The 15,376-nt window shown below is 43.2% G+C and overlaps 1 protein-coding gene across 1 annotated transcript; it reads left to right on the top strand.

The window, feature by feature from the left end:
- Positions 1 to 204: 204 nt before the first annotated feature.
- LOC308241460 (5-hydroxytryptamine receptor 3C-like) lies at positions 205 to 5,834 on the top strand (the record flags this gene model as incomplete). The annotated part of the gene is made up of 9 exons (XM_080654885.1): positions 205 to 271; positions 1,584 to 1,750; positions 2,179 to 2,223; positions 2,651 to 2,760; positions 3,031 to 3,200; positions 4,244 to 4,404; positions 4,867 to 5,071; positions 5,260 to 5,475; positions 5,605 to 5,834. 9 exons carry the CDS (start codon positions 205 to 207, stop codon positions 5,832 to 5,834), a joined length of 1,371 nt encoding a protein of 456 aa, XP_080511011.1.
- Positions 5,835 to 15,376: the final 9,542 nt, after the last annotated feature.

The following is a 15,376-nucleotide window of genomic DNA, read 5'->3' as shown; positions in this document are numbered from 1 at the left end:
CTCCCTGCCTGGAGCCCGGAAGGCATACCTGAACAAGGGCAAAGCAGAACACTTTGCTGTGACCTCTCTGGGCACAGCCTCTCACCAGGGAGTGGTCATAAGCAGTATTCAAAACCAGGATCCAAGGTGTGGTCTGAGCTCCTTTAAGCCCAAGGGATTTGAGAGCTCCTGGTGAGTCCCCAGAGAAGAATCTAGAAGAGAAAGATGGAAGGGGAGTGGCCCCCTGGGGGGGGACTCCTCCTCTACCTCACTGTCAGCCTTCTGCTTCAAGGTAAGACGGGGCAAGAACTGGGAAGACCAGAGTGTGGTTCTGAAGGACATCTAGAAATTCCCCTCTAGTACTTGGAGGACATTCAGAATTAAGATGTTAAATATTTCTTCCATAATGTCTGTGACTTGATTTCCTTTTGGTGACAGATAGAAAGACATTCCACTGATCAGGGCACGCAGCCTTCCTCTATTCCTACCTGCATAGGGATCTACCAAACTGTCCCATTTCACCATCTCTCCAATTCCACCTTTCCACTGACCCCAGTGCTCCTTCCTTCCACCATGTGTCATCCCACTCTCCTATCTCTTTTTCCTTTGATGTGGTATCCATGAAAAGAGTAGACGCTAATTTTAAACATGCCCTGAAGGAGTAAGTGAAACGTCAGGGGAAGGTGGGGAACAATCTGAACGCTAATTTTAAACATGCCCTGAAGGAGTAAGTGAAACGTCAGGGGAAGGTGGGGAACAATCTGAGACAAAAGGAAGTGGATACTTTGCTTCCCCAGGGGAATATTTGTTCCAAGTCAGGGTACATAGCTTCAACAGTATGGAAAGAAATGGAGATGAAGAGGAGCAGGCAGAGAAAAAGAACAAACAAAGATGAAAATGGGGCAAAGATTCTGCTCGGGTACTCCCCAGACGGCTCCCTGGCCATGGCCAAGAGACAACACCACACAGGCCTCACTATGTGATCGGCATACAGTATATGCTTAGTGATATCACCTAATAATTCCAATGCTGGAAATAAACCCCAACATATCTGGGGTCATTAAATCTGAGATAAGCAACATAAAAATGCATGGCACCAAGGTAAACATCCATTCAGAATACCTACTACATATTTCCCACATCCACCTAGTAAGTGCTGTTGTTTGCTTCTCTTATTTTTTGATACATCGGTTCTTGCAGAAGTCCCTGAGGAAGAAATGCAATAGAGAAATACATCAGAGAAGATTAACTACCAGTTTAGGGCAGTGCTCAGCGGTCTACTCGGTGGGCCCAAGAGCCTAAGAGCCTTGTGATGGGTCCACTAAAAGGCTGGTTTGCAAATAGGTTTGGACAGGTTTTGCATGAGGATGAAACAATGGGAATGAGGATAGAGCCCTGACTCAGCTCACCACATAGACTTCCACCATTTGCCTACCAGACCAGCTCATCCTCCGACCCTGGCAGGAAGGGCTTTGGCCTTGGGTGGTTTTGGTACAGGAAGGAAGGTTCACCTGCCCCTCCCAGTGTGCCCCCTGCTTTCTCTGCAAAGAGGCCCCAGCCCTGGCCATGGAGACCCTCTCTCACAGAGTCTCTGCTCTCTACAGGAAGAGCCAATACTTTCACCATCAATTGCTCAGGGTTTGACCGGCATGGGGTGGATCCTGCTGCCTTCCAAGCAGTGTTTGACAGAAAGGCCTTTCGTCCAGTCATCAACTACAGCATCCCCACTCAAGTCAACATCTCCTTCACCCTGTCTGCCATCCTGGAAGTGGTGAGACCTGGTCCCCACTTTCCATAGTTTCTAATAGGGAACAAGGATCCTCTGTCCTGTCGACCCAGCATTGTACTGGTCTAGTGATGGACAATAGGTACTCTGAATGGATTTCGTATAAATAGAGGGGTTCCCTATGGGATGGGGAAACATAAAGAAGAAAGTTGCAGTGGTATTTTTTTCAGGACTGATTTGTCCGTGAGTCCTGTTCTTTCTGAATGCTCTAAAAGGAAGTGATCTGTCTGTTGATTAAAACCTGAATGGTACCTAGATACAAGAGGAGGCAAGTAAGGAAAAGACAGCCCAACATTTAGAACTATTCCTGGCCCAATACATTAGTCAATATTATTAAGACTATGACCTAGGAGCAGGGCAAGTCTTTTTTTGCACTAATGCACTAATGGTCCTGGTGGGAATTTCTTCACCAGGATGCACATCTCCAGCTTCTGACGTCATTCCTGTGGATTAATTTGGTAAGGCAGATTCAACTATCCCCTTCCCACTTCCATTTATAAGGGATTTTTGAGGAGTTACTTTAAGGTTTTTAGTCCAAACGTATAACCAATGTATAAATCTTTCTGAGACCAAATAACTCCATTTAGAACAGTGGGGACATAAATCTCCCTGAGCATCTTAGGAAGATAGAAATGGTGACCCAAGAAAATGGCCAAGTGGTTGTAAGCCAATCTATTGGTGTGTTCCTGGGTCTAAGTGATATTAGGCTATATTTAAAAACTGCCTGGAAAAAAGGCCATTGTGGGGTATTTTGCCAATGACAGCTGGCTAGATAAAGGAGGAGGTAGTGTGTGGTCATTAGGGACATGAGTGGTGTTAGAGGATCAGAGTTTAAAGAATGGGAGAGGCTGATTGGACCTCTGTTTCCCACTGCCCTGCCTGTAGATGTGGGACAATCCTTTCATCAGCTGGAACCCAGAAGAGTGTGTCGATGTCAATAAACTCACTGTATCAGCAGAAAACCTGTGGCTTCCAGATATCTTCATTATGGAATCGTGCGTATCTGGGCTGGGAGAAGCCTGTACAAAGCCCATCTGAAAAGAACAGACTAGGGCACAGCGACACCGAAAGATTCAGATAGGGGCACAGCCTCAATTCATTGACTCCCACAATTCATTGACTCCCACAAAACACATGAGTAGCATAGGCGACATTAGAGAAAGAACCCAAAAGGAGAGCATAGTAGGGGAAGACCTGGGAAGAAAGGGAGACACAGGCTGATTCCTTAGCACCCACCTTTCCACCTCTCCTCCTCTCAAAAACAGCATGGATATGGATAGGGCACCTCCAGGTCTCTCCGCATATGTCAGCAGTGACGGTCGGATAAAGTACGATAGGCCGGTGCGGGTGACCAGCATCTGTAACCTGGACATCTTCTACTTCCCTTTTGACCAACAGAACTGCACCTTCACCTTCACTTCCTTCCTCTACACAGGTGAGTGAGACACGTTTTGACAACTATTTTAGATTCACAGGAAGACAATAAGTGGTGTAGGTGTTATGAGGGAAAGTTTTAGACCAGTGTTTCTCAACTCTGGCTGCCCATTAAAGCTTTTAAAAATAGCAATAACTATACAACTCCCTAGAGATTCTAATTTCATTGTTCCAGGTGGGGCCCAGATGCTCTTAACTTTTAAGATATATTTTTATTGATTTCAGAGAGGAAGGGAAAGGGAGAAAGAGAGATAGACACATCAATGATGAGAGAGAATCATTGATCAGCTGCCTCCTGCACGCTCCCTACTGGGGATCGAGCCCCAACCCAGACATAGGCCCTGACAGGGAATCGAACTGTGACCTCCTGGTTCATAGGTCAACACTCAACCACTGAGCCACACCCACTAGGCGGTACTGTTATTTTTATGTATCTCCCCAGGTTTTGCTAGTGTGCAGAGTTAAGAATTACTGCTTTAATTCCTTAATAAACTATTTTTTTAAAAGCCAACAAACTACTACTTTAGTGTTAAATGGCCTTTGCACCATATCTGACCCTGAGCTACTGAACCTCTATAATTTTTAGCTCAACCCTTTTAACTTTAATAGCTAACACACTTAAACCACTAAATCAATGTAACTGAATGCCACCAGGTATCACGTGGCAGATTTGAATATATCAATCATTAAATGGGCATACAGGTAATGATAAAAATGTTGAGCTGTTCATGATTGATTCCACTAAAACAGCACCATACAACTGGGGAATTGAGAAGGAAAATGGGAATGGCTCTCCTTTGAGTCACATCCAAAATTCCCATAACAACTTTGACTCATCCTTGTTTTCAACAACAACAAAATCAGTGCTACAGCACACACATATGAATTGCTGGTCCTGGAACCCACTTCTGAAAAAGCCTGATGCCCTGCTTTTAAAAAGACAAAGAGGAAAATTTGTTGAGGAAACTCAATGGGGGAGGAATTGAATTTTGTGGGCAGGAGGCTTAGGAACTTGTGGACTGAGCTGCCCTGACCCCCTTGCAGTGGACAGCATGCTTCTGGGCATGGACAAGGAAGTGTGGGAGATAACAGATACGTCTCGTGACATCATTCAGACCCAGGGAGAGTGGGAGCTCCTGGGCATCAACAAGGCCACCCTAAAGATGTTGGTGGGCAGCAATGTGTATGACCAGATCACGTTCTATGTAAGTCCAGGAATCACTCTTTGACTTCCTATCCCAATTGCTCTGTGATTTTTCTCTTGATCCAAGGTTTTTTGAGGTATAAAAAGAAGCTTTAGGGGGTTAAGCACCTGCTCCCCATTCCAACCTATACCCTAATGGTACTAAAGAAGGATCCCCAAGGACCTCTGCCTTGCAGAGAGGAAGAGCAGCTGGGCTCCCACCTCAATGGAAAAGCCACCATCTGATGGTGCAAAGGGCCCTACTTTTCCCTAAACATCTAGAGTTGTATTCCCAGCAGGTTGGACACAAATGAAAATTAGAAGACAAATTGGGGGCATTTCTGTAGAAGGGCATGTGTTATTTAAAGAGATCATCCCATAACCAGCCAAACAGCACATCAGCAAAGATTAGAGTCAAATAGACAATTGAACCTTTAGCATCAATTTAATTGCCGCATTCTCCACACTGTCTCCTCCCCACCAGGTGGCCATCAGGCGCAGACCCAGACTCTATGTCATAAACCTTCTGGTGCCCAGTGGCTTTCTGATTGCCATTGATGCCCTCAGCTTCTTCCTGCCAGCAGAAAGCGAGAATCGTGCCCCATTCAAGATAACCCTTCTGCTGGGCTACAACGTCTTCCTGCTCCTGATGAATGACTTACTCCCTGCCAGTGGCACCCCCCTCATCAGTATGGCCCCTCCCATTTTCTGGGGGGAAAAAGGCAGCAGAGGACAGAGAGGGGAACCTGGAGAACTGGCTGCCTCTCCACTTAAGGAGGAAAGGGGTTCTGGGGAAATATTGGATTTGGGGAAAGAGGCTTAAGAAAAGTGTAGAGATGATCCACCCTCGTTTAGTTATAATTGCATTTATCTTCAGGTGTCTACTTTGCTCTGTGTCTGTCTCTGATGGTGCTCAGCCTGCTGGAGACCATTTTCATCACCTACCTGCTTCACCTGGCCACCACCCAGCCCCCACCCATGCCCCGGTGGCTCCATTCCCTGCTTCTGCACTGCACCAGCCCAATGAAATGCTGTCCCACTGCACCCCAGAAGGGAAACAAGGGTCTGGGTCTCGCCCCTGCCAACCTGCCTGGTAAAGAAGTCAGCACCACCCACACTTTCTCCTCCAACACCTTCATTTCTCTGCTTCAGCCTCCTCCCCTGACCCCCTCCCTCCCAGTTGACCTTCACAGCCCATGGCTGAGTCTATTTTTCTCTGTAGGTCTGAAAGAGCCTGTGGAGTTGGTGGAGAAGGTGCCAGGTCCCCGAGAGGTAGAGTTAAATCGGTGCCCTGAGTCAACAAGGGGCCAGCAGGAAGACAAGGCTCAGAAGCAGCACTTGGCCAGCCTGTGGGTACAGTTCAGCCACATGATGGACACCCTGCTGTTCCGCCTCTACCTGATTTTTATGGCCACCTTCATCATCACCGTCATCGTCCTCTGGAACACCTAGGCCGACATCCACATCCATCTCTCCCTGCAAACCACAGCTTGAGTTTCTCCTTATATTAGGGCCAGCCAAACCCTGACCTCTTTCCTAATCTTAACCACTTCTCCAGTGACTACCATGTCCTCTTCTACATTCTCAAAACTTCAACACAGCCCTACCGACTAGGTTCAGAACAGCCATGGTCCTCTCTTATTCCATGGTCATCATTCCTGCACAAGTTTAGTGTCCCTCAGCCACACCTAACTTAACTCTGACTTCCTTATCAATTGAGGTCCAGGTCAGCGCAGTCCCTCCTTGATTGATTGACCCAATAAATGACTTTCCAGGAAGCACTGACCCCTCAGTACCTTTATGATAGGTCCACAAACTCTGGGGTGGAGAGTCCTCAGGCAGAAGTTTTGATACTTCACCCTAAACAGGTGTATTGTAATATTATTTAATTTTAAGTCATTCAGACACTTTCAGAGTTTAAAAGAATACAAAAGTAAAGTCTCATTTGCAAGAAATTACTATAAAATAGTTATAATTGCAAAATATTTCTTTCATCAATCATTTCCATTTCACTTTCCTTTACCTCTCTCATTTCTAAAATTGCTCTTTGAAATAAATATTGTCATTTTTTAAAATTCTGACAGATTCCTCTGATTTCACAAAATCAAACAGAGAGGGCCTTCTGAATATACATGCTTGGAGGAGGGCCAGAAAGACAGTTAAGGACTTCAATTAGAGTTCAAGTTAAATAAATGGTCATGCAGCCACATGATGGAATGCTTTGTAGCCATTTAAAGTGAGAATATAGATCTATGTTAATAAACATGGAAACAGGTCCATGGTATATAAAGTGGAGAAAACAAGTTACAAAACAGTATGTATACATTATTTCTGTAGGGAAAAAAAAGCAGAGAAAAAGGTATGTATGTCTAAACACCAAAACATGAGCAAACTTTGTGCTGGATAATGGGATTGGGATTATGAGTAATTGCTATTTTCTTTTATATATTTAAATATATTTTCTTAACTGTTTTCAATGAACAAATATTATTTTTTACTATCAAAAATCATATTTTAAATGTTTAATTTTTTATTTTTCAATTACAGTTGACATATAATATTATATTAGTTTCAGATGTACAACTTGGTGATTAGACATTTACATAACTTACAAAATAATCCCTCCAATATTTCCAGTAGCTACTTGACACCATACTAATTATTACTATATTATTGGCTATATTCCCTGTGCTGTATTTTACATCCCCATGACTGTTCTGTAACTTCCAATTTGTACTTTTTAATCCCCTCACTTTTTCACCCATCCTCTCCAACCCCTCCCTCATCTGGCAATTATCAAAATGTGCTCTGTATCTATGAATCTGTTTCTGTTCTGCTTGTTCATGTATTTTGTTTTTTAGATTCCACATATAAGTGAAATCATATGGCATTTATCTTTTCCTGTCTGACTTACATCACTCAGCGCAATACCCTCTAGGTCCATCTATGTTGCTGCAGATGGCAAGATTTCATTGTTTTTATTACTGTCTATCATTTAGGACAGATAAAGGACAGATAAAGAGCTTTCCAGACAAGAATAACTACGGAGTTCACCACCATCAAACTAGTATCACAAGAAATTTGAAAGTGTCTTCTTCAAGAAAAAGAATGTTGTAGTAAAATATAGAAATGTTTTAAAATGCTTAAAGAATGTCTAAAAACGTTAGGAAGGTTTTGAAATGTTTCCTTGAAACTTAAAGTGTGATATTAAGGACACATTCCCCACTGCCCTGAAGCATGTGCACCCCAGAGATAAGGATTTGAACTTCAATTACTGACTTAGAGTGACTTGCCAAGATAACCATCTGTGTGAGTGATGTACTCTCCCTAGATAACCACATGTAGCCCCTCACCCTGTTTGAGATTAACATGTGTGCATTGACGTAATTCATTGATAGCCACCTGCACTGCTGCGGGTACAGAACAGGCTTTAAAAATAGATCCCGGCCAGCGATGCTCGCCTGTCGAGACAGCCACAAAGGCACGTCCTTTTGTCAGTCCGGCAAGCGACGCCGCTCCATGCTCCTCTCCCTGCCAGACGACAGAAGAACGGCTAGCACCTCCCCATCAAGACGCGACAGAGCTCTCAGTTGAAGAAAGCCGGCCCCCTGCATCAGGACCAGACCAGCCCAGTTGCTGGACCCCAGAGGACAACACCACTGGCATCTCCATTAAGCCTGTGCCCGCAGCATCAGGAACTTGTGTGGATAATAAAGTGCTGTGTGATTTGCAACTGCATATGTTTCATGTGGTGTAATTCCTCTGGCAGTTAACTGAATTATTTTGCGTACGCTTAAAATTTAAATTAAAGCTTCTGGTCTTTTTGGTCCTAAGCCTGCCCTTGATCCTTCTTGCATAGAGTAGCCTCTTTGCTAGCAACTACTTGAATGTCCCAACTCCTGCACGGTTAAAGTTTATCTCAAGAGATGCCTTAGATAAACACCCCAGATCCTTTCCCAGGATCTACTTGGGACAAAGAAGAAGAAAGATAAAAATATGAATAATAAAATGGCATTAAATACATAACTATCAACAATTAATTTAAATGCAAATAGATTAAATGCTTCAATCAAAAGATATATGGTGACTGAATGTGTAACAGTGGGAAATTGTAACCCACTCCACCATTCTTTTGACATTGTTTCAGTAAATGCTGACTCTGACTAATATGTAAATTGTAGATAAGCAACGTGTTTGTATAAGAATACTAAGAACTAACTTCAGAATATGCAGCCTCAACCTTCAGTAATCCCAGTTCCAGGAGATTTACTGACCTTCAACTATAGAACCAGGATGATGAAGACCAGAATGATGCACACCAGACCATCACTTGACCAGTTTCAAGATCCTCATCAACTATGCTGGCCTGCATGTAGAGAACTTTTCAACCACCCTCTCCTTGATTTCTTTGTTCTGCTTTCCCTCTCCCTCCTTATACAAACCTCTGTTTGCACTGAGATGTTGAGATGGGCTTTGTGACAAGTGTCCATCTTCTCAAGATGCCTGCATTTGAATAAATCTCTTTTCTTTTTCACCAGCATCTGTTTCACGAATTTGGTTTTTCTGGTGGCAGGCAGCCACACTTGGGTTCTGGTTACAAATGGGTAACAAAACAAGATCCTTACATATGGTGTCTACAAGAGACTCACTTTGGATCAATAGACACACAGAGACTGGAAGTAAAGGATGCAAAAAGATATTTCATGAAAATGGAAATTGCCCATGCACGAAGAAGTTGCTGGTTCAATTCTGGGTCAGGGCACATGCCCGGGCAGGACACAGCCAATCGATGTTTCTCTCTCTCTTTCTCTCTCTCTCTCTCTCTGCTCCCCCTTCCTCTCTCTAAAAAATCAATAAAAACATATTTTTTTTAAAAAGAATAAGAAAATGGACGTGAAAAAAAAGAAGCTATAGTAGCAATACTTATATTTGACAAATAGACTTTAAAACAAACACTATAACAAGAGACAAGAAAGAACCTAGCAATTCCACTTCTGGGTATTTATCCAAAGAAACCCAAAGCACCATTTAAAAGACATAGACATTTTAAAAAAAAAAGACATATATATTCATATGTTCATTGCAACATTATTTGCAATAGCCAAGATTTGGAAGCAACCTAAGTGTCCATCAGCAGATGAATAGATAAAGAAGAAGTGGTACATATATACAATGGAATAAAACCCCCTATTTTGGGGAGGATCCAAGATGACGGCGTAGGTAAACACCTAAACTGCTGCCTCGCACAACAATTTCAAAACTACAACTAAAAGACAAAATGTCTATCACCCAGAACCACGGGAAAGCTGGCTGAGTGGAAGTTCTACAACTAGAAGGAAAGAGCAAACAGCATTGAGAGGTGCACAAGTGCTGAAAAGCTGATGTATGGACAAATTGTGCTGGTGACAGGCGACTGGGTGCGCTGCTTTTTTCAACCCGAAGGGAGACAAGCTCCCGATTACTCTGAACTCCAGTTTCTGGGGAGATACGGGGGGGCCCAAACTCCTACGGGGAGAAGCTGGACTGTCTGCTGGGGGGTCGGAAAGTGAGGGAGGCTTGCTCGCAGGGCTGCACACAGGAATAATTGTTTACTGTGCTGGGCTCAGAACGCGGGGACGCGGTTGGAGACACAGAGCCGGCTAACTGGCAGCCATAGGTGTTTGCCACGCCCTAGCCTAGTGACGCCCTGAGACCCCGCCCCGCACAATCTACAAACCCACCCAAGCTCAAAGCAGCGGCTTTAGCATATGAATGACCTGCCCTATCGCAGGTTAACCTAACAAACTTGCAGCCTGCGTCAGACAGCTCCAAAACCTCCAAACCCCAAGCAAAGAGGAGAAAACTGTAGTTCTCGCTGTAGCGCCTGCTGCGTGTCCTCAGACAGTAGCTGGCCTGCACCCCATTAGAGATCCAGAAGCCAGTGTACCTAGTGGTCAGTGTGAGACACCAGATTTCAAGTCCTCACATCCATAAGTGACACATTCAAGAGGCAGACTCAGTGAGCACCAAAGCCCCACTGAAACAAGTCCTGCACCATAAGCGTGTCTCCAGCGCAACAGTTCTTCCATTATAGACACAGCGGGTCCTCACAGCCAATTGGCCTGGAGGTCAGTTCCTCCCAGTGTACCAACAGCAATCAAAGCTTAACTACACCAAGACTTTGCACTCAACCCACAAAGGGGGTGTACCAAAGGCCTCCACCTCAGGTGATTGGGGAGGCTGAGCTACTGGCCCCTATAGGTCACCTACCACACAAAGCCACTCCATCAACACAGGGAAGCAGCAAAATGCGGAGACAAAGAAACATGTCACGAATGAGAGAAATGGAGGAAAGCCAACTACTGGACGACACAGAGTTCAGAACCACATTTATAAGGTTACTCAAGAATCTTCTAAAAACCGCTGAGGAACATAGTGAGACCTTTAAGGATCTTAATGAGAATGCCAAAAAAAATGGAAAAGGACCAGTCAGAAATTAAGCATACACTGTCTAAAATAAAGAATATACAGAAACTCAACTGTAGATCAATGTACCCCAAGAATCAAACCAAAGATCTGAAATATGAGGAAACAAAAAACACCCAACCAGAAAAACAAAAAGAAAAAAGAATCCAAAAATATGAAGATAGTGTAAGGAGCCTCTGGGACAACTTTAAGTGTACCAACATCCGAATTTTTGGGGTGCCAGAAGAAGAGAGAGAGCAAAATATTGAAAACCTATTAGAAGAAATAATGACAGAAAACTTTCCCTACCTGGTGAAAGAAATAGACTTACAAGTTCAGGAAGCACACAGAACCCCATACAAGAGGAATCCAAAGAGGACCACACCAAGACACATCATAATTAAAATGCCAAAGGCAAAAGACAAAGAGAGAATCTTGAAAGCAGCAAGAGAAAAACGGTTAGTTACCTACAAGGGAGCACCCATACAACTATCAGCTGATTTCTCGGCAGAAACTATGCAGGCCAGAAGGGAGTGGCAAGAAATATTCAAAGTGATGAACAGCAAGAACCTACAACCAAGATTACTCTACCCAGCAAAGCCATCATTCAGAGTTGAAGGTCAGATAAAGAGCTTCACAGACAAGAAAAAGCTAAAGGAGTTCATCACCACCAAACCAGGATTATATGAAATGCTGAAGGGTATTCTTTAAGAAGAGGAAGAAGAAGAAAAAGGTAAAGATAAAAATTATGAACAACAAAATGACATCAAATACATACCTACCAACAAGTGAATCTAAAAATCAAGTGAAAAAAATTTTAAGAACAGAATGGACTGGTGAATATAATAGAATCAGGGGCATAGAAAGGGAGTGGACTGACAATTCTCAGGGGGAAGGGGGTGTGAGGGGTGAGGGAAGAGATTGGACAAAAATCTTACACCTATGGATGAAGACAGTGGCGGGGGGGTAAGGGCACGGGGTGGGGTGGGGAATCAGGTGGAGGGGAGCTATGGGGGAAAAAAAGAGGAACACCTGTAATAATCTGAACAATAAAGATTTATTTTTAAAAAAAACCCTATTTTTTATTTTTAAATTTTTATTGTTGAAAGTATTATGTAGGCCATCCTTTTTTCCCCCATTAAACTCTTCCAACCCATTCCTGGTCTCCTCCCTATTTTTTTAAAAAAGAATTCCCTATTAATAATACTTCACACCTTCATCAGCAGTTATTATCCTGGGGGGAATTTTAATAGCTAGCTGGGAACAAGGCCTTGAGGACAGATAGAAATTGAAAGAGGAAGTAAAAGAAAACCAAAAAATATATATGAACTATATTTTAATTAGATGAATACATTTCAGGGATCTATTTACATTTCTGCCTCCCCTAAGAGGGTGTGCTTTTCTAAAGATCAGGTACAAAGTCTCATTCTTTTTTTTTTTTTTTTAATCCTCACCCAAGGATATTTTTCCATTGATTTTTAGAGAGAGTGGAAGAGAGAGGGAAAGACAGAGAGAAATATCAATGTGAGAGAAATACATCGATTGGTTGCCTCTTGCACGCACCCCAACCAGGGCCCAGGACTGGGGTGGAGCCTGCAACCGAGGTACGTGCCCCTGACCGGAATGGAACCAGGACCCTTCAGTCCACAGGCCAAGGCTCTATCCACTAAGCCAAACTGGCTGGGGAGCTCATCCATTTTTATAGCTCAGTATATGGTACCATGCCTAATACATCATAGGTGCTTAATACAGACTGGTTGGAGGGTTAATATGATTGTATGCTAGCCAGTCAAGAAGCACTATTTTAGAGGAAGAGGAGAAGGGGGAGAAAATGAGACATATCTGGCCAAAACCGGTTTGGCTCAGTGGATAGAGCGTCGGCCTGCGGACTGAAGGGTCCCGGGTTCGATTCCGGTCAAGGGCATGTACCTTGGTTGCGGGCACATCCCCAGTGGGGGGTGTGCAGGAGGCAGCTGATCGATGTTTCTCTCTCATCGATGATTCTAGCTCTCTATCCCTCTCCCTTCCTCTCTGTAAAATATCAATAAAATATTTTAAAAAAATGAGAGATATCTGTAATACTATCAACAATAAAAAATATATATATTTTTAAAAAGAACCACTATTTTTCTAGCTCTATGTATAATCCCTTTATCCCATCCTGGTATAGTTTATTTTATTTTTCCCTAACTAATGTGGAAAGTTAGCAGCCCCTTTTTATGTGTGAACTTAACTATCTTTGAGTTCTTAGACATGTTACTTATACACTAGTGAAGGCATTTCTGCTTACAGATTCTCTTATGTTTCCTTCTTTCCATCACTTGGAACATATTTCTCCTTCAGAAACTTGTTCTTGACTTTTGCAATAACTTAAAATGAAGAGTGGTTGCCACATAGTTGAGAAATTTTAAATTTCTTAAGACCACATTGCACCATTTTCCCTTTCTCACCTCCACATTTATATTTCTCTAGATGTTATCTTGCAATACTTTTCCCATCTCATAGACATGTGACTAGGTTTTTTGTGCCAAGATTGTTATAATTGGCAATGTCCTTTGCAAAAAACACAACCTGCTCATATGTTAGGTTTGAGGTGAGCCTTGTGGTCTAAAATATGAAGCAAAACAGAGTTAATAGCCCTGACACAGATTATTTCACATATAATGCATGGTTGTAGAAACCTATACAAAATAAGTAACATTTTTTAAATACACCATGAAGATGTTTCTTAACATGTGTGGCTAGCTACCTTTCTCGGGGAACCACCAGAAAGGTTTGGAGCTTCTCAATAAGCAAGCACGAGAACTTATAAAGGCACAATTTAGCATGCAGAAGGTAAATGCAATTATGAAATAGGTCATTAAGATACTCCCCCTGAGGCAGGAGAACCAAAATGGCGGCGGAATAGAAAGACGTGTCCTGAGCCTTGTCCCGGAGCAGATAGAAAGAACAGCTGAGGGTCGCACGGGGAGTGTCTGTTGGAGAGTTAAGGGACAGCTATACTCCAGAAGAAAGTGGGGGACTGCTGGACGGGGTTCCCCTGACCGGGCAGCCCCCACTGCTGCTGGGTTCCCTCCCAGAGCCACCGGCTCGGACGTGGAGACTGCGCCATCTTGAAGGGGAAAGTGTATGTTATTGGAAACCTGAAAATCTACAACTGCAGCACCCACCAAACAGCTGCGAACCCCAGAACACCGGTCCCCAATTGGCGCAAACACGCGGATTCAGAGGAGCTCTACACTCCACCACGGAAAGGTCAGATTTCGCCTGGGATAAGGTGAGGTCTCTGGTCCCAGCGGGACAGAGAAATGCAAGCAATGTGGAAGCTGGAGGACTGGGGGAAGTCTGAGCCTACAAAAATCCGTGGCTATTGGGGCTGGCGTGATCCGTGAATGTGGAAGGGCGTCCTCAGAGCTGCTAACAGAGGGGATCTCTAAAAAGCAACCCATTTTGATCTGACGCAGAAGGATAGCCTAAAAACTCTGGGAGTGTGCCAGCTGTTTGGACACAAGGGGGAAAAGGGGTTTGCACAGGCTTAGGAGCAAACCCGGAGTTCGCACACTTGCACTTTCTCCTCTTTGAATCCTTGTTTCTGATTACTGAGCCCAATTCATAGGATCATCCAGTTGGGAACACCTTAGGAGATTGCAGGGGAAAGTTGTGTTTCTGGAACCTGGGGATCAGAGCGGGGAGTGACCGTCAGAGAACCAGCTCTGGGGCAGCCCACTCCCACAAACTGGTATTGAGTGCCATAGGGAAAGCAGGATCTAAAGCAGAGGCTAGAAAGGACCCATAGAACCGGAAGTCAACCGAGAAACACTGCCACCCAGGGGCTGAATCACAAATTGACTCCTGTGTAATCACAAATTAAGAAATACAAGAAAGTAAAACACACCGCCTGCTAAAAAATCAGGATTGGCTTACAACACTGAGGAGCAGTGGAACACAGGGAACTGCAATATTGTCCTGACTGGGAAACAGGCGAGCCGAACAGAACAATAGAGGAAGTGAATGACCTTCACTACTGCACATTTTATTTTTATTTTTTATTTATTTTTATTTTTTTCTTTTTCATCTTTTACTTAAGAAACTAATTTTTTTCTTTTTTCCTCATTTGATTTTACCTTATTAATTATTACATTTTTATTTTCAGTCAGTATTATTACTACTACTATTTTACCTTTTTTTAAAAAAGTGTCATTTTATTTTCTCTTTATTTGACTTTGAGATTAGTGTTCTACATTCTATTTTCAACTTTCCTTTAGCATCATTCTACTCTATCTCAACTCTATCTTTATGCCATCACTCTCTTCCTAACTTTTGCCCTTTTGTTGTCCTGTTTCTCTTACCCTTTTCCTGCCTTAGATTTTCCCTATTCTTTCTTTTTACCCCCTGTTAAAATTTCACCCTACTTATATGTCTAATTTCAAATCCCGTGCTCCAAGTTCATACACACCTCTCTCTTCTCTGTCTACACTATCCAAAAATTGTTTTTCTCTCTGTCCTTTTGTTGTTGTTTGCTCGAATGTTGATTATATTGTTTTTTTATG

This window comes from Plecotus auritus (assembly GCF_963455305.1).
Source record: "Plecotus auritus genome assembly, chromosome: 2".
In the NCBI taxonomy this organism is placed as follows: Eukaryota; Metazoa; Chordata; class Mammalia; order Chiroptera; family Vespertilionidae; genus Plecotus; species Plecotus auritus.
The sequence above is the reverse complement of the archived record's forward strand: the minus strand, read 5'-3'. Positions and strand labels throughout refer to the sequence as shown.